General features: G+C 38.2%; 4 protein-coding genes across 4 annotated transcripts; 2 read left to right on the forward strand and 2 right to left on the reverse strand.

Moving 5' to 3' along the window:
* Positions 1-77: 77 nt before the first annotated feature.
* On the forward strand, positions 78-2341 carry cabp5b (calcium binding protein 5b). The gene is made up of 6 exons (XM_056751931.1): positions 78-125; positions 339-369; positions 901-1044; positions 1309-1418; positions 1497-1644; positions 2313-2341. Exons 1-6 carry the CDS (start codon positions 78-80, stop codon positions 2339-2341), a joined length of 510 nt encoding a protein of 169 aa, XP_056607909.1.
* A 2415-nt stretch (positions 2342-4756) lies between these two features.
* pitpnbl (phosphatidylinositol transfer protein, beta, like) lies at positions 4757-8789 on the reverse strand. The gene is made up of 11 exons (XM_056751941.1): positions 8667-8789; positions 8196-8226; positions 7839-7984; positions 7466-7557; positions 7294-7301; positions 7052-7126; positions 6449-6532; positions 6243-6320; positions 6012-6119; positions 5800-5922; positions 4757-5574 (listed from the first exon to the last, which is right to left on the reverse strand). The coding sequence occupies exons 1-11, from the start codon at positions 8753-8755 to the stop codon at positions 5527-5529; spliced, it is 882 nt and encodes a 293-aa protein (XP_056607919.1). The 5' UTR covers positions 8756-8789; the 3' UTR covers positions 4757-5526.
* A 1699-nt stretch (positions 8790-10488) lies between these two features.
* Positions 10489-12281, reverse strand: LOC130425620 (heat shock 70 kDa protein-like). Its single transcript, XM_056751929.1, is given in 4 exon segments — positions 10489-10943; positions 10945-11230; positions 11233-11443; positions 12003-12281. Coding segments are annotated over 3 exon segments (519 nt in total). The 5' UTR covers positions 11300-11443; positions 12003-12281; the 3' UTR covers positions 10489-10777.
* A 2951-nt stretch (positions 12282-15232) lies between these two features.
* On the forward strand, positions 15233-26982 carry sh2b1 (SH2B adaptor protein 1). The gene is made up of 10 exons (XM_056751861.1): positions 15233-15561; positions 16743-18821; positions 18977-19078; positions 19179-19270; positions 19363-19448; positions 19676-19828; positions 20287-20498; positions 24197-24371; positions 25464-25554; positions 26814-26982. The coding sequence occupies exons 2-10, from the start codon at positions 17118-17120 to the stop codon at positions 26833-26835; spliced, it is 2637 nt and encodes an 878-aa protein (XP_056607839.1). The 5' UTR covers positions 15233-15561; positions 16743-17117; the 3' UTR covers positions 26836-26982.
* Positions 26983-27456: the final 474 nt, after the last annotated feature.

Raw genomic sequence — 27456 nt, forward strand, 5'->3', positions numbered from 1 at the left:
AGAGTATTTCGTTTGTACAATGCTAATTTGTATTTTAACACATTTAAACAGAAGGGAAACACAAGAGGCTGTCAGAAATGAGTCTGGGACCAGCGTGCATTTTCCTACGAGGAGCTAAAACCATTGTAAGTTTTTATCATTTTTATCTGTCCATTCAGTTCTAGCAGATTATTCTTTGCAGGAGTTTTTCAATGGTTTCAATTGACAATAACAACAGCTTCTTTCCTACATAAGATATAACATAAAAGTTACCTTAGTTTTGCTGTATTCAATACTACTGGTGAATAGCCTGTGTAACTTTGATGAACGTACAACAACTAACAGTAAACGTTTTACAGGACCGACCGCTGGCTGATGAGGAAATAGACGGTAAGTCATGCATTTTACCTTCATCTGAAGTAAAATACTAGTTTGTGTTTTAATGTTCATCTTAAATACAATTTAATTGAATAAACAAATGTTTATTGTAAATGTTTCCCTTCAGTTCAGAGTTTTTCTAGGTCATTTACATAACCAGATTGTAAAACAATCTGTTGTAAGTTATATTATCAGCATAAAAATTGCAGTATAAAGCAAAAAAGAACACATAAAAAATATTGAATTCCCTACAGTGTTTGGTATGCCCCCTTTTGCTCTAATGACAGAATTGAGCTGGCATAGACTTCACACATTCATGTAAAACATGGTGAGTCGTGTTATCCCATCTCAATCATTGCAGAGCATCTTGCTTGTGTCAGTGACTGAACAAAAAATCTAGACTTTCAACAAATGTTTGCACCCCACCATTTTTTCCAAGCAATGGAACAATACAGCCCTGATAATTTATGTTTATCATATTTTTATGTTTTTGTGTATTCGTCAAAATCTAATGTTTCTGTGTGTGCTCTGTGTTTGCTGCAGAGTTACGGGAGGCATTTGATGAGTTCGATAAGGATAAAGATGGGCTGATCAGTTGTAAAGATCTGGGCAACCTGATGAGGACAATGGGCTACATGCCTACTGAGATGGAACTGCTTGAACTTAGTCAGAACATCAACATGAACCGTAAGACATCTGTCATCTTTTGCTCTGTATCTCTCACTCTTATATATAGATAGAGAGTAGTATTTTTGCCTCCAGCTGTTCTACCCTTTACATAATTGTGATTTTCCAATCTGGTTGCTGCCATGTGATTAATCTAAATCTATTTCATCTTTTTATTTGTCATGTGTTGATCACATTTAGTCATTTAGCAGACCACTTACTTGATCACTTACTTTGTTCTTGATTCTTTGCTTATCTCTGTCTTTCTGCGTGTCTGTTGTGCAGTTGGTGGAAAAGTAGATTTTGAAGATTTTGTTGACCTCATGACACCAAAGCTGCTGGCGGAAACAGCTGGAATGATTGGACTGAATGAGTTAAAAGAAGCATTTAAGGAGGTAAATAGTACTTTTAATAACAAGTTCACAAAATTCTACAGCTATTCCATATTTCTTATTTTTTAAATGTGTGTGTAGTTTGATTTAGATGGTGACGGTTCCATCACAATAGAAGAACTGAAGCATGCGATGCTTAAGTTACTAGGTGAAATGGGAAACAGGAAGGAAATTGAGGCTGTGGTCAGAGAAGCAGACAACAATGGAGATGGGACAGTTGATTTTGAAGGTAGAACATTTAATATTTAACCTTTTTATTGCACAAACTCACAAGCAAATAGTGTCCTTTAAAATTAAATTAAGTAACCCCCAAAATATTTTGCGTGTGACATTTTCTCTCATGAAAAGATATTATATTAAAATGTTAATAAATTTTGATTTAATTGTGGATTTTTTTGCCTAATTAAATAAAAAAATCTTCAATTATTGAAATAACTCTTGTTAAGTGCTATATCCCCTGTTATACAGTCCAGTGGCATGTTTCTACATGCATGAAAGGTGCATTATTCAAACTGACCTTCTTCAGTAATTGCTGAAGCTTAGAGATTGTTCCTTCAGGGCAGGGGAAGAATTACAGTAATTATACCAACAGATCAGTGTAGTGTGACCACTTTCTTGAATGTGACACACATGATCTCATGTAACCTTGACCTCTCATTTGAACACACTTGCTGTGGAAGCTCGAACTGACTTTGCCAGGGGAAAGATGTTCTTGGGACAATATCCCCCATGACTCTGGAACATTTTTGTACAAAAAGCCGGGATATCAATGTTGCATTTTAGGTGTCCGTTGCCACTGTTTCTAAGAAACATCTGATACTGATAATCTCACATCCTGGGAAAATGTTTGCACAGTTTAATGCTTCTAATTATGGATTTTTTATCTCTCTCCTGCAGAGTTTGTCAAAATGATGTCTAAAAATTGAGAAGATACCCAAGTTGTTAAAGAGGACTTGACAAAGTCAAACCAGAGAAGATACCATCAAAACTATCACAATCCTCAGAGATATTCAATAAACCTTACAGACTGCAAAACTGTCTATATGGGAACAATATTTTATAAACGCTGTGTTTACTGCTTACTCTTTGAGTGCTGTTTTACTTTATTGTTATGTGTACCTGAAACCCTAACTTCTCTTTATACTATAAACTCTGCATAATGATGTCAAAAGTATTATGAAATACTTTATTAGGCATGTCTCATATATGAGAATTGGATTGTGTCTTTCGTTGCAACTTTTGGGATAAAACCAAATCAAAACTGTTTCAGAGGCTGCTTCTGTTTTGTGACATTTTTGTGGTGTGTGTTTGTATGTGTTTGCGTGAGTGTGTATTCATGATATTGCTGTACTTTGATCATATCAGCTTTAGTTCAGCTCTTCAGACATAATGAAAAATGAAAAATACAGTCCATCTATAGTCTCCAATATGTAGTCTATGCAAGTTTAATTACTCTAGTGCATCTGTGTGGAAATGTGTGCGTGCGTGCGTCCGTTTATACATGCATTTGCGAATTAAAAGAGCATTAACAGTAGATTTGACTAACTGGCTATTCATTAAATGGAGAAGAATTTAAAATGACTTCCTTTACTTTATACATTAAATAATGAGATACTGTCCAAAATAAAAATTGTAATATCCTGTCGGTAGACTGGGCCAGTCTGGGAGTCTCACTCTCATCCAGCCAACCATACACCCAAAGCTAATTTTAAAACCACTGCAAACCCCAATCAACTATAATTATATATTTCAACTATAAAGTGCGTCGCTTAAAATATTATTCATTAAACTAAATGTCACTCAATTTACATTCATTGCAAACGGGAACCCATTAAAAACATTTTGAAGTGTGTGAACAAAAATAAAAATGACAGCATCAAAAGAAAAACAGAAATATCTGCATCCGTGACCTACGTGAGATTATTAGACAGATAATCCTGATATTGAAAGATCATTGGTGCTCATATGTTCCATTATATGGTTTGAAAATATCATTAAGGTGAAAACCTTTATAACGTAATATTGAAAATATCAAATCCTCTAATCTGTTAATCTTCTTAACATCAACAGATGATCACACATTTCCACAGACTCTGCATCACATCTGCTCAACACTTCTCCAGCAGGTCAAGCTTGTGCCACTGCTACAAAACAACTGCTCTTGACATTTTTGAAAACAATATGTCTATTTGTTATACGTGATATAAAATCTTGCATTTTCTTGAAACAGCACTGTCCAGACATCTCTACAATTGTTGATATTGAGTTGTATTCGTTTATCCCGTGTTTCTAGACGGTCAGCTCAGATCATCCTCTGTGGCAGATGTTACCAAAAGACCCCCAATACGCCAGTGATGAGATCCGGCAGCTGTCGCCAGGCTGTTTCACTAGAAATGCAAACCAACAGACTGTAGACATGCACTTATACACGCAACTGCGTGAATTTGAGGCATCATTGTTTTGCCAAAGGATTTTAACATTTCCTAAGATTTTTGAAATTTTATAATTGTATTTTATAAGAACTGCGTTCTTCTTTTTTTTTGTAAATAAACAGTGTTCTCATTAGAGCCACCATAGCCATAATGGAAACCAACTCATTGCATACTACAACTGATTTAACTGATTCTACAAAAAAATGAAAAAAAAGTTTTTATGGGGATTAGATAGCAGTAATGTCTACACAACATTGTGTTAACATAGCCTACACTTAAAAAATCCTGTGTTGTTACAATTTATTATCGGCTGAAATATTGAAAACTGTAAGGTTATAAATGAACAAATTACCTGGTTTGTGCAGTTTAGGGTGGTTGTCACAATGTAAAACATAATACACAGATCCCTTTTTAAGTCTATGTGAATTGTGGAAAATTTAAAGTATGCACTTCAATTATTGTATATTGTAGGTTATTATCATATTGCAAGAAATTACATAAGTGCATGTCAGCGTTAATGCTGGCCTGTTTTTTTCGTCTTTTTTCAATCCCCATAGGCCATAATCTTTTATGTATATATATATATATTAAATATTCCAATTAGATGATATAACAGGATTTCTGTTCTCATCGCTCTATTAAAACTGTAAAGGGACTTGAAATCTTTTTTTCCTTGGCCATACTCTTGCAGAACAGTTTTATCCCCGCAGCAAAGTAAATGACTGTTGTCTGAAACTAAACAGGAAGGCAATGAAAATACCACATTACATTCTCAGAAAAATCTGACATTTAACACAACCTAGTCACTAGAGGCCGCTGTTTTTGCGCTCAATGTGAGAATTTTGTAATCTTTGTTACACCCAAATGAAAGGACCCAAACTGATAAGAATCAAACGCAGGCAGCTCATGGTAGTCGATGACATTTTTTATTTGTTGTTACAGTATTGTAAATTGAACTTTGAAATTCAGGCCATCCTCGTCTAAATGGAGAGGCATGTCCTGCGGCATGTCAGTCAAAGGTGGGAGGGGTTTCAATGCTCTTACACTCATCTTACAAAAGAAACAGCCATCCACTGCACTCCAGCCAGTGCAGAACCAAACCAAAGACTACCAGAAAACCGTTATGCTTTGACCTTCATATGAATAAAACAAGCTCCTTAGTTCCATGTTTTGTCCATTTTCTGATAATGATCCTTGAGGCATTTTCCAAACAACATGACCAACGTAACAGAATTAGGAAAGAAATTACTCAGTCATTTATTTATTTATAGTCAAAATACACGTAGTGAAATGTTTCATTGGTGAAACAAGCTCGGGATTCATAACTCCACTTGTGCATTCAGTAAAAAGCTGATGGTTGCAAAATGAACCAAAAACCATTAAACAGTTATAATTATTATAAAAAGAAATGCCGGCGTCACTTAATGTATCTTAAGTGAATCCCTAAGAAATTGGCAGCAAATGATGAGGTGTAAAGTCACACTGCACAATCACGGATACACATGCATACTGTACACATTCACACCAACATTCACACTCAATGGACATATCCTGGGTGAGGGATGACAATTTCCTGTTTGGAAGGGCTTGATGATGTGGCACGCTGCGATTGGCCATGAGGACTGAAGGAGGTCAAATAAAAAGTAGCCCCTATTTTGTTTCCTTCATTCTTGAATCTCTTAGTCCTCTCCGGCTTTCATCCCTCTCACAGTCCCTTGGCTGCGCATCTGAAAATAAAATAATAGTGGCATTTAGCCTAAATGCGTACCATATAACCGTTTCTCACATGTGTCTATCGCAACCTTGTTTTGGTCCAATTTGTTTTTTATCAAAGTAAATGATTAACCGTATTAACCCTGTCGCTATTTGCTCTGCAATATAAATCTAAAATAAATCTAGGTCCTTTCATTACTCGCAGGACTGCATTACATGGTTCCCATAGTAATAAGTACCTGATCCAGCTCCCTCTGCGTCTCTTCTTCCATCCGGCGAATGTCATCCATAGTTAAGTCCACCCAGCGGTCCAGCCAACAAAACAGCTGCCGGTGGAAATTAGTAAAAAGCCTTTTCTCCTGCTACTCAAAAGAAAGAGATTGGTGTTACTGTAAGAAGATCAGCGTCATGACAACAGCACATACATTATTATAGGATGCTGATGGCTCACCTTATGAATGAAGTTCTCCACGCGTCCCTGTAGTCCCCACCAGCGGAAATGAACCGTCACCAGCTTATACGCTGTCATATAGGGACAATTACCATTGTGAAGCTCTTTCTGAGGAGACATGGATGCAGGTGACAGTTCGTCATTCTTTAACGGATTTCATTCATTAAAGACATTTGTGAATGAGAATCATAGTGAATCTTTATAAATGTGAGTGCATGTGGTCATGAATACCTTCCATTCAGGTCCAAGAGGTCCTCTGCTAGTTTTCTCAGAGTGATAGATGGCAGGGTCCTCATCCGGTTTATAATCCTGAGAAATTAAACGGAAATAGTGGTATGACTCCGTGTTTAGACGTTATGCAACATTTATGGGTTAAAAAATAAACATACACCAAGACAATAAAGAAAAATAATAAAAACTTTTCTAATTCAACTCACCACATCATCCACCTGAGAGCGGTCGGCTATATCGATCGGAACAATCTCAATCTCCTCCCACTCTTCAGGAGGAAGACCGTGAGGCTGTGTCAGAGGAAGATCAAAACATTATATTAAAAATATTGGCTTTATAGGTTTTTCCTAGCAGTTAATAATCCAAAAATGAATGTGTTTCAAATAGCGAAGCAGAATGCATTTGCAATATTGAGTTCCGTCAACAACTCTTCCACGAGAAACATTTAGTTTGCCATCATTTCATTTTCAACAGAGACAAAGCATTTTATCACAAGACATCAAGTTAAAAGGTGAGCCCAGAACATCACCACACAACAAATGTGACAAGTAACAGAGAAAATATCAATAACTGCATAAATTAAAGCAGCAAACCGTAAAACACTAAATCCATAACAGTAATCGCATAAATTAGTTATGCTGCAATGCATGCTGGGAGTTTACAAACTAGTGGAGACTACATTTATGGGAAGTGTGAGTATATAATTTATTTTTATATAGATTGAAAGCAAAAAAACAACATTTTTAAGAACATTTATGGAACATGTATACTTGATAATACATATTTTTATAACTTTGTATTAAACTTACATTCTCAGTTGTTCCTATGTCAGGTTTATGCCAGGTTTCGATTTTAATGAAGAAGTCATCTTTCATATACTCATTCTGAAAAGCAAAAGCATAGCATGTCAAACGATAGCCTTTATTGCTATTTAATAATGCAATATTTAGATATCTTCCCAAAACAGCTCAACTAAACTGTGATTCAGCAAAATTGACCTAGGAGTAGTCTTAAATGACCTCAGAGTATGACGGTGTCAAAATTCACTTACTGTAACAACTGTAGTGTTCCACAATCAATTTAGTGGGAGAGAAAAAAGGAGATTGACAGTCAGTAAAGGTATTTTGTTTCAAAACACAATCCCAGTTTAGTAACACAAGCACAGAGCATATAGAGCACAATCTCATGAAGGATCAGTCCAGTGCAACGTATGTAGTACTTACTAGTACGACAGTAGGGGTAGGCATTCCAGGCTTTCTCGTGAAAAACCAGAGCTCCTTCTGGTGCAAACATCTGAATAAAACCGGGAACCTTGCTGCAAAAGACAAATATTAAAAAGACAGGAGAGATAAGTAAATGTAACATTTCTATTACTGCAGTGGAAAGTGGGGTAAGTTGTCACAATGGGAACCATCATTTAATATTAACTCTTTCCATATAGTTACCTCAATGTGTATCATTGTGTTTTGATGGTGTTCAATGTTTTTAACAAAAATATGACGACGTTACTGGAGTTGTAGTTTGGAAAGTTTTGAAGAGTATATTTGATCCCAAAACAACAGTTAAACCGAGCGTTGGAAAGAAAACAGCACATACCTGTGTATGTGGTAGATCTTGTGGGTATACTGGCCCTTCTCTCCGTCCTTCTCGTAAGGTTCATTTCGGAGGACCTCGATTCCCTCTCCTCCACCTGTGTTATTCTTACTGGCCTCTGCAACAGAGTACAGTTGGCCAACCTGGTACTGGGAGGGGGAAGAAGTGCATTACATAAGTAACTAACCAATTGTTTACACTGTAGATTAACAAAGTCAACCCAGAAGGCTTGTCGGTATTAAATGGGCAAACAAAACTAGAGCTGTCTTAGTATTTGTTCAAGTATGCAGAGAAATACAGCGAAAATATTCCAACGGTATTGATTACAGAAGACGTAATAGCAATGAAGCTCGATCTTACCTCTTCTACTGAACATGGCAACAGCACCTGGCTGTAAAGAGAAGTGATGCGAGAGGTTAAAAACATTAATATCACTATTAAAACACAGGCGTTGTATATTACAAACTCAGCATCGCCCTGAGCCCATGTAACGGGCGTGTCGTTAACCGGCCCCGGTTTCTTTATAAATAAATCAGTGCGTTCCCATCCGGCGGAGTTTAAACGCGATATATTTGTCTTGTTAAAGATGCATAGTATCGTGCGTTGGTTAATAGCCGGACTGGCGGGGGAACGGTTCGCAAAACACTCTTGGTCTGTAACGGGAAGGCTAGGCGGCTAGTGACCACCAGCCGATCGAAACCAGGGGGTTTAAATCGCCTATTTATTATGCCATTTATGAATATGCGTAAAAACGGACACCGCTTGATGCATGTCGTAGAATCTATAGCGTAGGTAAAAATCTAACTGAGGTACGGCGCAAAAGCTACTCACTATTGCTTGACGAGTACCATCCCGAATCTGGACAGAACGGTACATTCAACAACAGACTGCGGTCGCCGGAAATGAGAGCAGCGCGTCATCGGTGGAGAGGGGCGTAAGAGGACATACAGGGGTCTGATGAGATGGACCATGATGGGAAGGGAATTTCATGGGATAAACGACCGTTATAAACCGCGGTAAAGTCCGTACGACATTCATTAGACATTCGTTGACAAGGTAACATTTTACAGTTGCTTTGATACCTTTATCTGAGACAGTGTAAGAGTTCAATGAGTGTAAGTACAGTCTATTCAACATATAAAAATAAGGATTCAGTACTGTTTTTAAATATTTCTGATTATTTATCAGAAAAACAACCTTGTGCATTATAGGGAATAATATTTTGAATATTTCACAGCTGATTTAATACATTTATCTGAAACGGTATCCGAGTTTAATGAATTTAAGTAGGTACTGTGTATTGAACATGTAAAAAAATAAGGATTCAGTATAAAAACAATACAGGCGTAATCAGAAAAACAATTGAAAAGTTTAATTTGTATGAAACCGAATGTCTAATGAATGTCAAAATAATTTTACCACAATCTTTTAATCAGGATTTGTCTTGTTTTGCTTTTATAATAGTTAAATGCAACTATTGTAATAAATACACAAATAATGCATAAAACATGAGTGTTTTTATTTACACTTTCTTCATTTCGCCTTCTCCTAATTCATTTGCTGGTTCAATATATGTGACCCTGGATCACAAAACCAGTCTTAAGTAGCATGGGAACATTTAAAAAAAAAGACAAAAATACATTGTATGGGTCAAAATTATCGATTTTTCTTTTATGCCAAAAATCATTAGGATATTAAGTAAAGATCATGTTCCATTAAGATATTTGTAAATTTCCTACATTAAAAATATAAAAACCTAATTTTTTGTGAGTGAATGGCCTGCCAGAGTGCCCCTGATAAACAACTTCAAATGCAATTTTCTCAATATTTAGTTTTTTTCCAATATCAGAATCCATAGTTTTGAATGGTTGTATCTAAGCCAGATATTGTCATATTCTAACAACTAATACATCAATAGAAAGGTTATTTATTCAGCTTTCAGATTATGTCAACATCTCAACCTCGAAAAATTGATCCATAAGACTTGTTTTGTTGTCCAGGGCACATATATATTATTTAGGGACATCAACATTAGCCCATTCTCTTATAGAGCTTCGGACCATCACCTTGTAGATCTTGCACAACTTTACATGGCACGTTAAAAAAATTCTGAGGGAACATTTTTGTGAGATGAGCAAGTTTTTTTCATATATATATTTTTTAATTTCTTTGTTGTTTTGACAAAAAAAATTTTTTTATTTATGACCTGCTTTATTTTTTCATTTAAGCAATACAAAAGAATCATCTTTGTGTAATGTTTAACCAGTTTTGTTTGAATGTTTCACTGATATTGTATAAAGGTAATATTTACACAACCAGTACTTTCAACCATTTCATGTCATTATAGATTTCAATTATAAAACAGCAGTCTAGTGTAACAGCCATTTAATTTGCAAGTTCATTGAAAATATTCAGAAAGATACCATGAAAGGAACATATAAACTGAACTTTTTAAATATGGAACTTAATACAATGTATTGTCTGCACATAGTCTAAATGCACAACTGAAATATACTGTTTATTCAGAAAGCTTTCTCCATATTTTTCTTAACATGCAGATGAAACAAGAGTAACATTTTGACAACACTGACATCTGTTATATAGATATTCTTAACAGAAAAACATTTTTTAATTTGCAATATTCCATCTCCAATTCTCATAGAACAACATATTTAACAACATTACTATATACTCAAATTAACAACTCAAACCAACAATCACCTAAACTGAACAGCGAATCACTGTATTGATCCACAATCAAAATAAATGGTCCACCACATGCGCTAAACACAGCAACTTTTGGAAATAATGAAGCATAACCACAGAACAATAACACATATGCTCATTATAATGTAGTACACCTAAGGACATACCCTTCTTCAACTCTCTTCCATTGAAGAAATCCTGCAGAATTTCCCCTGAAGAGGTCTGAGCACAGCTTTTCAAACCTTACTCTGGTGATGGATGTCCTCATACAGAGAGTCGATATCAACGCTGGACTGAGAGCTGAAGGAAAGGGTTCTCTTGGCTCTTTCACAAGCTGTATGGAGCCTCCTCAGGGCTTTCTTGTTCTGACTGATGTCCTTCTTGTGTTTTCTCTTGAATTCTTACAAAATGATTTACCATGCTGTTGTCAAAGTGTTTCCCACACAGGTGTTTGTCTCCAGCTGTGGCTTTCACCTCTAGGATGCCATCTTCGATAGTCAGGATGGACACATCAAATGTGCCTCTAGCCAGGTCGAAGATCAGGACGTTACGCTCTGAACTTTTGCCTTTATCCAGCCCATAGGCAATGGCTGCAGCTGTGGGCTCCTTGATGATTCGGAGAACATTCAGGCCAGCGATTACTCCAGCATCTTTCTTGGCTTGCCTCTGGGAGTCATTGAAGTAGGCAGCAATGTGATAACTACATCTGTCACCTTGTGTCCAATGTAAGCCTCTGCAATCTCCTTCACCAAGACCATAGACGAGATTTCCTCAGGGTAAAATTATCTGGTCTCTCCTTTGTATTCCTCTTTAACCTTTGGCTTTCCCAAAGACTGCACAACTGCATAGTCAAACTTTTGCAGATGAGATCTTCGTTTAACAGGTAAGTAAAAGCTAATCAGCTGTTAAAAACAATAAACACAAAAAAGTATTACATTTCATACAGAATTTTATACAATGCACAAAAAGCAGCACTTCTAAGAAAATTGTATATAGATCATTCGGTGTGAAACCAGTCCATGTAAGGAAAGTTCTAGACAAAAACTTAGGTTACATAGACATAAATACCACACACTAACTTTAAAAGTGCAGTTTTATCATCCAACAGATAGGATGTGAAATCAAATCAAATATATATTGTGGAGTACCGGTTCTTCAACATGAATAAGCAGAGATATCGTGGGTTGGTTGGTTGTCTTAACAGTTAAAGTGGTAGGCTTACCAAAACTAAAAAAGTAATATGTAATGTAATCTGAAACAATAAAATAGTAACTGTACTCTGATTACGAGTATTTTAAAATGTAACATAATTCAAATTGTAAATTACAACTACCTGATATGGAATCTGATTACATAACCCACAATTCCTTGCGTCGGTCAACGTCTGTTATTATAACGGCAGCAGCTGCACATTCAATCAAATTTGTGGTTTAAATGTTAACAGTTTACAATTTGTGTCACCTTTTTTTCTAAGCAGGCATATGTAGTAAATAGGTTTATCTCCCTTATTTTCACCAGTCTGTTGGTTTTTAGTAGTCATATTAAGAAACACGTTCTTTTACCCGAAACGCACACGAGACGCTTGTTTGCGCCATTGTTTATTTAACTATTTAACAGCGCTGTGTCAAAAGCAGCAACCCGGTGCACAACAGTGTCCAACGTGCTCATTCAAACGCGACTTTTTAAAGTCTTTTATCCAATGTATGTGAAGAAGGCATTGATTTCAGTCATCAAGAGGCTGCAACGTCTGTCAGATCGATTGGCATTCTCCCATGTCAACTTGCATAATAAAAAGTCACCAAAACATTTTTCATTATTTGATTGTTCTTTATTGCTTTCGTTTTCTCTTTTTTAGAAGATCTTCAAAGTGTATGCTACAACATAATAACTACACTGTAAAAAAATCCTGTAAAAAACGGATAAAGTACTGGCAGAAAATTACCAGTACATTTTTCTTTATATTACGGACATTTAAGTTCATGCTAGAATGCAAGTTAATGCAATGGAGAATGTTGAATACAGTTAAAACAACTGTAAAAAATTATTCCTTAATATTAATACATTGTGCTCTTTTTTATGGATTTTTTTAGAGTGTAATAAGCCATTAAAATTGTTTTATGTATTATAACATTTTATCTATGCCTCAATTATGCTTTAGTTGGAATGGTCTAAAACAAATACTTTTTATAAGCAAAAAATATATATTAAAAGGTTTTCATTCCGTTATGTCACAGTATCGCGCTGCCTTTCAATGTCTCACATTGTCCCATATAAAACGGATTGCCTGTCCCACATTTGGTTTGTTGGGTGGTTGTCAGCCTATGCGTTACTCTTATGAGTTTTTTCATGGTGAGGGTAGAGTGGATCTCTCAGATGAATTTGACAAGGGCTGTTCTGGTCTGTCTTTGTCTTTTCTTGGTCTCGACACACTCGGGTCTTGGTCTTGACTTGGTACTACCTATTGCCTGTTTGTCATTATTGTTAACTCTTCATTCTTAAGACGCTTGCTGATCATAATTTTCCAAGCATTTGTCAATAGAGGGCACTATATGCAAGTGAAAAAGGTACAATCGAGTTTCTTGTTGCGTACACTTGTCTGTAAGAACACTGTAGCTATATACAAAACGTGATAAAAATGTTTAACTATTAGTTTCTTTTCATAACTGTGGTTGGTCCAAAGTGTAGGCACACAACGTAACTTGTATTGGAGATTTTCCTATCTAAAAAAGATATAAGAAACTGAACAAAACCTTAAATGTTCCTAATATGACACTTACGGCATGCACATAGCCTAAAGCCAAATGCATATTTGGTTGCAGACCAAATTCAAATTCTGAGAATTTACATATTAGGTTTATAATTTAAAGTCTGACAATGATTTTGATAAACTAAGCATGTCAAACTATACTCACAAATTCTAAACAACCTGAATACTGGGAATGAAGGATGTCAGTGTTTCAATATCTGTTGTGTTTACAGGAGCATTTAACTAGGCTAAACAAAAAACAATAAAATCTGGCATAATCCTCAGGGTGTTGTATTCGTAAGAAGTAATATTTGTATGTTTCTATCATTACTGTTTTAAAGAAAACAGTAATGGATTGATTAACTAGCTGTAAAGCAGCTGCTCACTTCTGTTAAACGGTTTTTGCAGTTGATGCAAGCATGTTCTTGCTTTGTTCTTGACCATTCTGGGTCTATCTGGATCTTTCTGGATCTCTGGTGATTAAGCAACACGTGTTTGCAACAGTGTTGGGTTTAACTAGCTACTAAGTAATTAATTACTATAATTTAAGTACTTTTCCCTTGAAAAAATAAAGTAAGGGTTTACTCTGAATTTTTCTGCAATTTAATTATAGTTACTGATGAAATTAAACTATATACTTTGTATGATATATGTTTGTGCAATAGTGGAATTGACATCAACATTCAAAGTTTAACTTTAAAATCCATGCTTTATATAATTGTCACATTTGTAATACTTTGGTCAGTTAATAATACTACTTTATGTCGTTTTATATTATTTATTTGAATGGGACGTATTATGTCTATCCTTGAATCATTTAACAACTCAAGGTTGATGATATAGAAAGTAATTAGTAATAAGTAATTAAATACTTTTTGGAGAGAGTAATTTGTACAGTGATCTGTACACTATTGAATACGTAGTAAATAGTAATTAATTACTTTTTCAGAGTAACTTGCCCAACCCTGGTTTGCACATATGCATGCAGAAAAAGTACTGAAAAGCAGTTAAATGTGTTTGTGGGTTTCCAAATTGATCAAGAGTGATGCATGAACAAAAATAACTTCAAAGACAACAAAAAGCTACACGTAAATTATGTGAACTTAATCTACTTGGTAAAACTACAAATAAGGATTGTAAAATCACATTTTTTTATCTATATCTGTAAATAAGTTACAAATATACAGTATTTTGCTACATTAGTGCCATTATTTGTCCTTTTTAAATGTACAACACATTAACATGACTAAATTCTCAAAGCTTCGCTCATCTAGTGTATTATATAGGTAGGAAAATATAGATATACTATCATTTTTATTATCATTTTAGAAATTTTTCTCTCCAACTGTTCTCTTTGAGACTCGAATGCTTCTGTCTAGAGAAATAAAGTCTTCGAAATGCCCTGGCAGCATACTTAAGTCTAATGAATGTATATTGCACATTGGAGCACAAATTCCTTACCTCTTTGATGTAAACAAAAATAAACAGAATGTTCTATTGGCATTGCCCTGTGAAATTTCCATGGGTACAACAGATAAACACAGTCTGATTTACAGAAAGAGAATAGAGAATTTGAACAAACAAATTGTAACCACAGCACAGTAAGAGAAGATTTAAAGCAAACCAATTCTATTATCTTAAAACAATTTGGTTCTCCAAAATAGTCCGTAAAAAAAGTTAATACAAAACGTATTACACTATTTAACACTTTAAAGGTCATTTAAAAAAAATGTGCCAATCAAGCTTAAGACATTAGACAATCAAATATGCTTTATCTTCCTCCATAAATCTTTATAACAACTTGTTTAAAATGCTTTCCATTACTTAGTTTAAAATATTTATGGCCCTTTTCCTCCTATCTTTTTTCTCCCATTGAAAATCCCCTTTCTCCCACACTCCCTGTCCCCCAACCAACTCCCTCTCCCACTATATCGCGAGAGACTGATTGGGACAGCAGGCAGAGAAATATTCATATACCTGCAACAAGACCAATTGCAAAATCCTCATGCATAAGTAGAGATCAAATAATAAATCAATACGTTTAGCATCAACAAGGGACAGCTTATCCGGAGAGGAATGAATATTCGTGTTAAAATTGGCAGACACACTGTCTGCTTAGCAATACAGTCAGCTAGCTGACCAGCTGCTCAAACTTGGTAACGTTAATTTATGAGCAGAGCTGGGCTAGCTAGTTAGCACCACGGGCTATTCAAAAATCCCTTTGTACCTCAACTTCTTCTGTTTTCGCACAAATCGCGTGTCTAAGTGCAAAAGGTGAGTTAATTTAACATGTTATTTCTATTGCACATGCTTGTTAGCAAACTGGTCAACGTTTTTATGAGGTTACGTTCACATGCTAAGTTAGCTTGAGTTAGCTCGGTGTGTTGACATTATGAGCGTGAGCGCAAATGACAATTAAACTTAACAATCAGACATCTAGCTATGTTGACTTGTGTTGCTATCCTTTGTGCGATTCTTCGAATCTCACAGTCATGTAGTACAAGCAAATGATAAGCCAGACAAAAAGGTCTGTGGTGCTTTTCTACTCATTGTTACGCAGCTAGCAGCATTGGCCTCGAGTTACACACTAGCCTGTAGATGGTTCGTTATTACCGGGGCTAATGAGCATCATTTCTGCGTATTTGGTTTATGTAAACCGACTCACTGTTGTGTTCTATATGGTTTGGTTCGCGTTCAAATGCTTCATACTCTACAATCGTGGGGCTTAGATAGCTTTGTTATGACAAACGAGAAATAGAGCTCAGCACGTTTCTTCTGAAATCAGGTGCAAGATTGAGTCTCGCAACACATTGTAGTTCAACCAAAACAACACGCGTTCATCACCCAGCACTTACCATTGCGAAACAAATACGGTGATTATACCTATAGTTTATATGTCTATGTACACCATGAAACGTTAAAATGCAATTCTAAACTCTTTGCAAAATCAAGAATAGAAATGCGGAAATTTTATATTTTTTTCCCGAAAGTATGTGATGCCTTTGGAACTAAATATAACGTTATTGCATGTAAATTAGAGGATAGTTCGGCCAAAAGAAGCTCATCCTTTATTCACCATCATGATGTTAAAATCATGTAAACGTATCTTTAATCTGTGCGACACAAAATGTATTGAGAATATTTTAGGGGTTTTGTATCCATACAAAAAGGGTCAATGATGTTGGTGACCAACATTCTTCAAAATATATTTTGTGTTCACGTCATTCGAGTTTGGCCTATAAAGGATTGAAAAAAATTGAGTTAACTATCCCTCTTGTAGATCACCGATCACAAGTATATATATATATATATATATATATATATATATATATATATATATATGTATATGTATGCGCACACATGTTCATGTAGAATAATTTTGTGTTAAATGTGTAGAATGTGTAAATTATTTATTATAGCACAAATTCTAATATATTTTTTTCTGTCTTTATCAGTCATTATAGGTCACAAATCTGTATCTCAGGATCCTTGCAGAACCTTAAAAAACACCTGAGGACTAAGACCTGCTGCTCCTGGCATTTGTTTTTGTGCACAGCCTCTTGTACATACATTTATACATTGTAATGTGTAGTATGTAAATTATTTTAGAACATCAAACTCGTGAATGACAAAAATATAAAAAAAATTAAATGGGGGAAGACAGTTATGAGTCATTTTTAGGTCAAGTATTCAATATTCATGTCTGTTGTAAAATTATAGCCCGATGAACGGAGTCTACATCCCCCATGCCCACATAGATCGCAGCGATCGCTTGATCCAACATCCTTGATGATCAATTGGTCTTAAATTGATCACTCTGTTTGGCAGTCATGAATGGCTCCCTCTTAACTCCGCCCAGTCCCCGGGCTGCGGCTAATTCGTCTCCTCTCCCACCCTCCCCATCTCCCTCCCCTTCTCCTCCATCCCCATCAGTGTTGCCCCTCTCCACAAGACCCCCGCCACTGCCTCCTCCGACTCCTGCTGGTCTGCCCTTGTCATCATTATCTGACACGCCCACACCATCTCCATCTCCCTGTCTTAGCTGGACCGAGTTCTGTGAGCTCCACGCACGGGTAGCCGCCGGTGACTTCGCCCGTCATTATCGGGCCTTCTTGCAGGAGAACCCGCATTACTCCCCCGATTCTGCTGCTGCTTTCTGTCGCCGCTTCACTGACAGATTTGTTCGACATTTTGAGAGTGAACTCGAGGGGACTGGCGCTGGCAGGGAAGGAACAGGAAACTGGGTAGCCCAGTCAGATGTTACATCGCTGGAAGAGGACGCAACATCCCCGTCCCTGCTGCCACCAGAGATCACTACCCCCTGCCCATCCACTCACATGCGGGCCTCACCCAAACCTCTTTTGCCCCAACACGGACAGGAGGAAAGCCGTGATGCCGAAAGATTTCAGATCCCTGCAGCATTTCAGGACTCGTATGCCCATACACAAATTCTCCCCCCTTCCTCCTCGTCTTCGTGCTCGTCCTCAATGGGCGGCAATAATGGGCGGAGGGAGGAGAGAGGACTCGCAGTTAAACAGTATCCTCACAATCCATCTGGCTACAAGGACCTGGAAGAAGAAGATGACAGCTGGACGGGGCCTGTAACTGGAGAGGAACTGGATGCAGATGCTGTAGGGAAGGACAATGAGACAGAAGGTGAGGATACCTCAGAAAGAGCTGATCTCGACCAGATGCCAACATACCCCAACCCCTCTGGCACACCAGCAGGCTCTGGATCAAAAGGAAATGGTACCCCCATGGGGAGTCACTCCAAAAACAAACTAAAAAAGCGTTTTTCTTTACGCAGTGTGGGTCGCAGTGTCAGGGGGAGCGTGCGTGGCATCTTACACTGGCGTAGTTCCTCCAGTGACTCCCCTCAAAACTGCACTTCGGGTAACTCCACCCCTCTTCCTTCCAGTTACAGCTACACTACAGGCCTGCAAGATGGCAAGAGGAACTCCAGCTCTCAGGCTGTTCCCTCTTCTCTTCCTGTCTCTCTGTCCCTCCCTCTTTCCCTGCCCCACTCTTCATCATCATCATTGCCTCCATCATCATCCAGCAGTGCAACCTCGCTCTCCTTTTCTGAGGCCCGTGATTGGCGGAGGAGTAACGGAGATGGGGAGAAGGAGAAATGGAGTCACAGGTTGGACAAGTTGCGACTGTCCCGGTCACCGCCACCCACTCTGTCCACTGCTACTCCACCCTCCTCGGCCATATCTCCCTCTGGTTTGCCCCCCAGCTGCGCTGGTGCCCCTAGGAAAATGGGCAGGCTGGTCCGGGAGGGAGGAGTTACTGTGTGCTCGTCTTCGGATGAGTTTTCGAGCTCTCTTGGATTCCCTGGGTTCTCGTTTGGACTGCTGCACCATGGTACGGACAACAGCAACTCTGCATCAGTGCATCCTTCAGCCATGGGGGGAGCTGTTGGTGGAAGGGGGGCCCGTTGGCACAAGTGTCGCCTAGTTCTGAAAGAGCGAGATAAGGACGGAGGGGAAGGATTGCTGGAGTATTTCCTGGAGTTTTACATCCCACCTAAGGTAAGGGAATTAAATTCCAAAAATATAATGTTTCCAAAAAAACTCATGTTCAGTCTACTTTGGTGATTTGTTTTAAAGACAGCAAATATATATGTTAAGCTCTACAGACTTGATTAGATCTTGACTTGACTTTATAATTTGTTTATTGTTTGTAGTCCTCCAAACCCAGATTGACTATCCCATGCTGCTCCATCGTTGATGTTAGAAGCACTACAGCCATAGAGGTGCCGGACAAAGAGAATACCTTCCTTCTGCGAGTATGACAAAGTTCCTCTGTTTTAAGTCCTTATAGTGTAAATCAGACCACATTGCATCCATTAAACCACACATTTGATCTTGTGTTTTTTTTTCTTGCAGTTGGAAGGGCAGGTGCAGTACGTGATCGAGACCAGAGATGCAGTTCAGATGAGAGCTTGGCTCAGTGACATCAGAAATGCCATTTGTCTGAGGTAGAACTTGGTTATTAAAAAGTGAAACCACATAATTATATAATAAACTCAGCAGGAACTCGTCAAATGTGCTTCTTGACCCTTCCCATTAGTGAGCAAGAGGATGTCGAGGGAGTTTGTGGCAGTGCTCTCACTGACCTCAGCGGAACGCCGGATTTCAGCGACCGTCTGTCTCAAGGTAAGTGGTGTGGGGATGATGTAATCCAGCTGTGGTTAACTGCATTCAGGACAGCATGTGTAATGGGGCATGTGCTTGCACCCATCTCCATGTTTTTGCCTATCTTTGAATGAGTCTAGTTTGAAAATAGCAATGAGGAAGCTGAAATGATCGTTCACAAAACAAATCTGTGTATTGAATATACATACACAGAGAGCATTGATCAGGTGTTTGTGCTTTTAATCCAGTGTGCTATGGTGGAGTCGGTGGTTCTCCCCAACTTGAGCCTCTACCTCCTGAGTTACCGCCCCGTGCCCCTCTTGACGAATCAGACAATCGATTAGTTGGTGGAGGCGGAGCAGGTCTCGGCACGCCTTTTGCTGAAACTCCTGATGCAACAGGTATTATGCTACATTAAACCATTAACAATGAATGAGATTTGGTGGACACTTAAAATTTAGGTGCATATAGATAAAGGCATAGTTCACTCAAAAAGAACAAATCTTTCATCATTTATTCACCCATGTTATTCCAACTCCCTACGTGAGGATATTTTGAGAAATGTCTCTGTGGAAATCAGTGGGGTTTAGGGTTACCAGCATTGTTCCAAATATCTCCATGTTGTGTTCTGCAGAATACAGTCATACAGGTTTGAAATGACATGAGGGTGGATAAGTAATGGAATAATTAACAAAGCTAAGATATATTTATTTAAAATGTACATTTTCTGCATGTCGGATGCTTTATTCCAAAATGATTTGCAGTGTATCCAAAAACATCAGTTTGTGTGTTGACTTGAAACCTATTTAATGCTTTACCAGTTTAGCTACAGAAACCAAATCACATCTGTGCCCCACAGGGTCCTTCCTGTTCTCTGAAGGTTCTGTGTCGGAAACTGTAGAACATCCTCTAAGCGAGTGTCAGTGGTTCCACGGCACACTCTCCCGTCTAAAGGCGGCCCAGCTGGTGCTGTCGGGTGGCATGGCCAGCCATGGGGTGTTCCTCGTCCGGCAAAGTGAGACACGCCGTGGAGAATATGTTCTCACCTTCAACTTCCAGGGCAAGGCAAAGGTAAAAAAAGTGCAATATGTCCGATGAGTTTTTATACTTTTTATATAAAGATGTTTAATACTTCTTGCTGTATTGTCGCAATTGCTATTCAAACTGATATTTGTATATTAGGGTCAGTGACAAAACAGGGTTGGTAAGGTGAGAAAATCAAAAATCTTTTAAAAGCTGTTTTCAACAGCATGTATCAGATATTTTTTAAACGTTATTAGTGTATTTATATACTTTTTTGTAATTACAAAATGACACTGATTTCGAAGACTCCTCACTTGGAATTACTTGCGAGTGCGTGTCTGTAGACAGCTTCACATGAGGTTGCCTGGAGTATCTATAGCTGTGTCCCAAATGACATACTTTACACTATACACATAAAATATGCGCTCAACCATCTAGTGTATGAATTTCAGATAACTAGTGTTGTCCCAAATTGAACACTAAACCGTTTTATACTAACCGGAAGTATATCAGTTTCCCAGACAAGAGCAAATGATTCAATCGCACAGCATAATGAGTGTGAATAGAAATTTGATTTGTGCATTTTACATTTAATGAAGTTTTAATCTGTTTTGCCCAGAAATACTTTAGTCGTCATCATGCTGAAGGGTTATCACTCTGCGAGAGTCATTTGGGAATACATTATTACGTTTTTGTTTAGTTAGTGAATATCTGTTTATATTAAGCTTAGTCTTCCCCTGTCACTTTGACTGGGGTAAAATGTTGTGTGCTTTGAGCACTTAAAAATAAAGGTTGAAGTAAAATAAAATGCCACATAGTTGGGGCCCCTATACATGGAATTGCCTCGGGCACCCAAATCTCTAAATCCGCACCTGGAAAGGTTAAGCGGAAAGCCCTAAGATGGAGATGAGCTGTGTGTGTTTTATGCAAATGACTAAACTCGTGCATGCGGCTGCTCATATAGAATACACCAAATTCACCAACATGAGGACGAGGTTAAGAACAATTTCATGTGGTACGCACGTGTTGTGAATTAGGCAGAATGTTTTCGTGAGAAGTTTTAAATGTGCGCATAAATATGAAAAATCGACGCAATTGTTAGTGAATGAGACTCATTGTGTGTTGAATACATAAACACTGAACATCAAGCATAATAGTCAACAAGATTTTATTTTCCTCAACGCTGAACAAACATCTGATAACAACATAACTTGCATTAAAACGCGGTTTGAAAAAGCATGAGCAGACTGTCCCTTCAAGAGTCTCGTAGTTCGGGATAAACTTTGTTTATTAGTTAGCATAATGTTTTTATCTTTTATTTACATGGATGGATTTAACAGTGTTTGCATATAATTAACAAGAACTGCTTATGGTCACAGAACGGGAAATATTAGAAATAAAGGTAACACTTCAGTATAGGGGGCAATTTTCGCTATTAACAAACTATTAACTATAAGTTTTTCCCCAATTAACTCTAAATTTGTGGCTTATTAATAGTAAGTACGGTAGTTATTAGGTTTAGGGATTGGGTAGGATCTGGGATGTAGAGTATGGTCATTTATAGCTAATAAACAGCCAATATGCCAATAATAGGCATGCTACTAACAACTAGTTAATAGTGAGAATTGCCCCCTATACTGAAGTGTTACCGAAATAAACTCTATATTACATGTTTTTATTCAGACAACACTTTTCATAACACGTGTTTTTGTGAAAGCAAAGAAAGTGTAACAACAACAAAAGCGTGTAGACTTTCCTGCATCTAACGTTTCCCTGTCGATGAAAAGATCTGTCGTCTTCAGTTAGTGGACACAGACTGTGAGGAGCTAGCGTTAAATGGAAAACGCGAAGTGGAATATACAGATTTTTAGTGGTCTAATAAGAGAGTTTTTTACGGGGATGTGAATCCTCTTAGCTCCACTTCGGCTACCGTTCTATTTCGTCTACCAAAGGTCGCCACCTGTGAGCACTAATGGGCAGTGGCTCAAGCCACAGAGCCACCCCGTGAACCCGTTCCGGTTCCCGTCGGTCCGGGAGTTTTAAAGGAAAATAACTGAAATACGAGAGTTTCACGGGAAAAATAACAAAACGGGAGGGTGGCGGGAGATGGGTGTGAAAAACAGGTATGCCAGGTATGCTGACAGGTTGACAGGAATGCTGTAGCCACTGACTCGAAATGTGAGGAGCACAAGCAAAACATTAAGGGGCACACCTTAGATCAGCCTGCAATGTAATTATTCACATTTACCCCCAAAATAGCTGGATTACTGATATTGACAAATAAGTTACTTGATGACCGCAGATTTGGTTCTGCTTATTTTAAAAGAGGCAGTCTACACAGAAGATTTGTCAATAATTGGTGCTAAAAAGAGTGACTGTAATCTGAATTCATTTGAACCAACAGAAATTGTGCTTGTCAAAAAGTATATATTTAATTGCTACAGTGTAACACATTAAAGCAAAATGAAAGGTCTTGAGTTATTGCGTATTAAGGACACTTTTCCTCATGTTCAGAAAACACATGTAAATGTAATGTCAAATAAATCTTAACAAGAGCATTTGATTATTGTTCGTTCTTGCTGTGAACAGATTTGAAATTATCCAGCACTGTCTCAAGTATTATAGATAAATTATGATTCCTGAACTCCTCCGCGGTTATTTTCTTTTGAAACGTCTCAAATATCAAATTGTTTGTCCATGGGCTCAAAGAATCTGTCACCGCAAACAACGAAGCGTAGTAATATGCTCACGTTCCGTGTGTGTGTAAACTTGTCAATGACGACCTGGATTGTGCGCGTCCGCGGCAGCAGGAAACAGTGACACGTGAGTGATCTGCGCACTGGCACGCAGTTGACCATCATACGTTCTAATCGTCTTTCCACATGAAATAACAACTACAAGAAATTCCAAATTTGCAGGTTGCACTTGGGCAGGTACTTGTTAAAAACCATTTAGTCGCGGTCTGGAGCCCTTGAAATGACTTCCAAATAGTATTTTACATCTTTAATTAACATCATAAATTAGTGATCTATGATTAAATTGGCCCTTAACATAAAGGTTTGTTATAAAAGTCCAATAGTGTAACTGGTTACACTATTTGAGATTTCAATTTAAAATCAAATTTGACAGGCTTAAATTGACACCTGTGTAAACATCTATGGCCTTGATTGGAATATATCAAATGAACATTTTTAAGTTTTTACTCATTTTTCAAATAATGATGAATTATCAATATGTTCATGGGGTCTTACCATTTGACAAGAATCCCTGAAACATCCTAAACATGTCAAATTATCTGGCCTTTTAAAGAGTTACTAACCTTTCATGCAGCAGTTCACCAGGGGTTCTTCTCCGTGATATCATTTCCTGTCATGTCTTCTCTCATACTATTAACAAAACTGCACCTCAAATGGTGGTTACGCCCCCCTGACACTTCATGAAATTGTAATGAATTAAAACCAGAATTTCAGTCTTGGTCTGCAGAAAAGAGAATGTATGCAAGTAATTTGCTAATTTATTTGATAAAGTTAACCTTTTTAAATGTAATTAAACCACAGGGACACAAAAAATGAGCGTCACGTTATTGACCCATAGACATTTTGGTATGATGACATGTATGTGTGCATGTAGGGGGTTGCTTAGTGTAAATGAGGAGACTGATCACAGTCAGAAGTGGAGAGCAATTTAATACATGCTGTATTTACTCACGATTCTGTTTTGCTTTTATTCTGACATTATTTTCTCAGCACTTACGTCTCTCCCTGAATGAGGACGGACAGTGTCGTGTGCAGCATCTTTGGTTCCAGTCCATTTTCGACATGTTGGAGCATTTCCGTGTGCACCCCATTCCCCTAGAATCAGGGGGGGCCTCTGACGTCACCCTCATCAGTTTTGTGGGTGCTACAAATGTCCGGCAACCAGGTATGAAACGAAGGGCTCGGCTCTGAGGGTGAGAGTTCACAGCGCAGAAAAACTCTAGAGGAACTCCATTTTAGATGGCAGTTATTTGAAAACGTTCTCATATGAGTGGTGACTGCAGGTGCCACTTACATCTCCCTAAAACAACAGATTGACTGAAATATAAAGATTCTTTAAGTCTTAAGGTCTATTCTCACAAAAAGGGGAATATACTGTAACTAAACCAAATTTTTTGTCACGTTTAGGTAACACATGCTAGATTCAAATGAACAGAGACATAAGTTGATTTGCATCTAAACGGCTGTTTTGGGGAGATCCTAGTGGCCCCTCAAAAAGGACAAACGGTTGAATGAAAAGATAACTTTTAGTTTTTTCAAACTACTCTTCATTTGAATCCTGGAACTTTGACACAAATCTTGTTTGTATGTGTGTCATGTAAGTGGGATGAATCTGGATTGAATTTTGTGTATGTGTGCCTATCATGACTAGCATGGGACAACACCTGTCACAGAGATATGACTAAATGTGGGCTCACCCTGTGTATGAGGTCACCTCCTGTCATAAGTCATGGCATGCTTTTGAAAGGACACACTGTGCAAGTGTCTGCACTGACTGTTCACGCACACATCCCTCATTGCTGGCAGAGTCTGCTGTTGGCTGCCTGTGCATGGCTCTGTAGTTTTATCAATGATTTTTTCTGTGAATTTTGATTTGTATGTGTGCATGAGTGCCTCCTGATATACGGCCCCTACAAATCCCTCCCTAAATCTTCAAAACTTTACTCAGCTCTTTCCTCACACCCCTGGATCTCTTCTCACTCATTTTCTTTTTTACATTGTTAAAACACCTTGATTCTTAACATTTATCTCTCCACTACGTCATTCTTAATTTAATTTCCCATTCTTTATACAGATATCCTATTTCTTTCTTCCTCTCATCACCATTGCTTTATTTCTGTTTCATCAAACACTAATTCATACCTCTGCTACCCTTCCTTCCTACCATCCTGCTTCAGCCTCTGGCCTTCCCCATACTGCATATCAAAGCTCTGATTGGCTTTTTCTGTTGTTGTTTGTCGTTGGGTCATCTTCGCAGGCCGGGAAAGGGCAGGCAGCCGCCCCACAGTCTGTGATGTCATCACCACGCGCCACCCTGACTCTCCATCAACCCCCATCTCTGACTGTGTGTAAGTGAGACCAGATTCAACTGAGAGAGACAGACAGGGTCTGAGAGAGACAGAAAGTAGTGGTGATAAAAATAATGCTGCAAAAAAGACGGGAAAAAAGCCAATCATGACAAAGGTCAAACATGTAGAAGCACACGGTACATAAGCAGAAACATTTTGGGAAACATTTGTGGCTCATTTAAAATATACAATATTAAACAAAGTTCACAACCCATTTTGTTTTCAAGATAACAGGATAGTCAATGACAAGAAAAGTGTTTGTTTGGAATTGATTGGACTGGGGAAAGTGCATGTTAAAGGAATAGTTCACACAAAAATGAAAATGCTGTCATTATTTCTATTTACCTCTTGTCTTTTCAAACCTGAATGACTTTCTTTCTTCTGCAGAACACAAGAGTTATTTTGAAGCATGTTGCTAAACAAAAAAACGTTGGTCCAATTTGGTAACCAACCATTTAAACATTATCTTCTTTTGTTTTTTGCAGAAGAAAGAAAGATATTGATATACAGAGGATGAGTACATGATGACAGAAATGTATATTTTAGGTGAAATATCCCTTTAAATACCAAAACGGAGCCAAATAAATATAACCTGCACTGATATATACAGTATCTACTAAGACCAGGAATGTTAATACAAGTAAACAGGATTTATTTAGATTTCATGTTGACTTAGTTGAAAAGAGAAACAGGATGTAAGGAATAAGACAGAAAAAGAAGACGGAATCCTGTGTAGGTGAGACAGGTCATCCGTTCACATCAGTGCACATCTGTCTGCCTAACTTCCTCATTCACGGCTGGGTTTCAGTTGCACACATCCATCCTGAAATGTGTGTCACGGGTAATGCATTCATTGAACATTCGCTCACAATAGCTTGCGTTTAAAACAGAAGTCTTTTAAATGTCACACATTTTATGGACAGTTAGCTCTGTCTCCATGTAAACGTGAGGGGCGTCTCATTTTCAGTGAGTCCCCGTGTGATGACTGAGCAGACATTTCTCAATCCATGACACTTTACGCCTGTTTAGTGGAGGCAGGGTGTAAACAGTCTTTGCGGAATGTGTTGACCGATTCCATTACAAGCATGTGTCACAGCTTTATTTCTTTGGTCTCTTCTCTTTGTATTTTACAATGAACACTGCTACTTACATTTTACATTTAATTCTGTGTGCTTTCTCCACCTCATTCCTCTCTCCTCCTCCTCTACTGGACTCTCCCCCTTTTCCTTGTTGCCTCTCTGTCTCCGTTTTCCTCTCAGACTTGACCAGCAGACCCCGTAGTCCTCCCCAGCCACCGCCTCCACCTTTGCCTCCTGGACGCCCTCCGCCCCCAACCCCACCGCAAGACAGAGGGAGTGAAACTGAGGCCGCGGGAGGAGGTGGAGCCAGCAGCGGGGCGGAGGAGTGCGAGGAACGCGAAAGGGATCCACCGCTCCTCCAACTGGAAGGGGTGGAGGGCGAGGAGAGGGAAGGAGGGAGGGCAAGAGCCATCGACAACCAGTACTCCTTCTTTTAAGAATAACGAGGTTGGATACGGAGGATGAAGAGGAGAGCCTTTCACAATCAGTATTTTTCCTTTACCTGAAGAACTGACCGAGAGTGTTCCAGAGTCATTAACACTATTGAACGGAGAGAGAGAGATGGAGAGAATGTGAGAGAGACATTCATAAAAATAAGCATATACGATATTGACGGTACATCATTAAAACACTAAATAACGGTACTACACTAAATTAAATTGAGGGTGGATTGTGAAAATCAGCTTTTACTAATCTGTTCTCTGGTGTTTGTCAATACTAAAGACAGTTCCTTCTCTGGTGCTGCTGCATAGGAAGGTACGAGAGCTTCGCCAGTGTTCTTCAGACTGTGCAGTTCCTATGATGGTACCACACTGGTGTTGTG

The sequence above is a fragment of the Triplophysa dalaica genome, chromosome 7, assembly GCF_015846415.1.
Source record: "Triplophysa dalaica isolate WHDGS20190420 chromosome 7, ASM1584641v1, whole genome shotgun sequence".
Classification (NCBI taxonomy): Eukaryota; Metazoa; Chordata; class Actinopteri; order Cypriniformes; family Nemacheilidae; genus Triplophysa; species Triplophysa dalaica.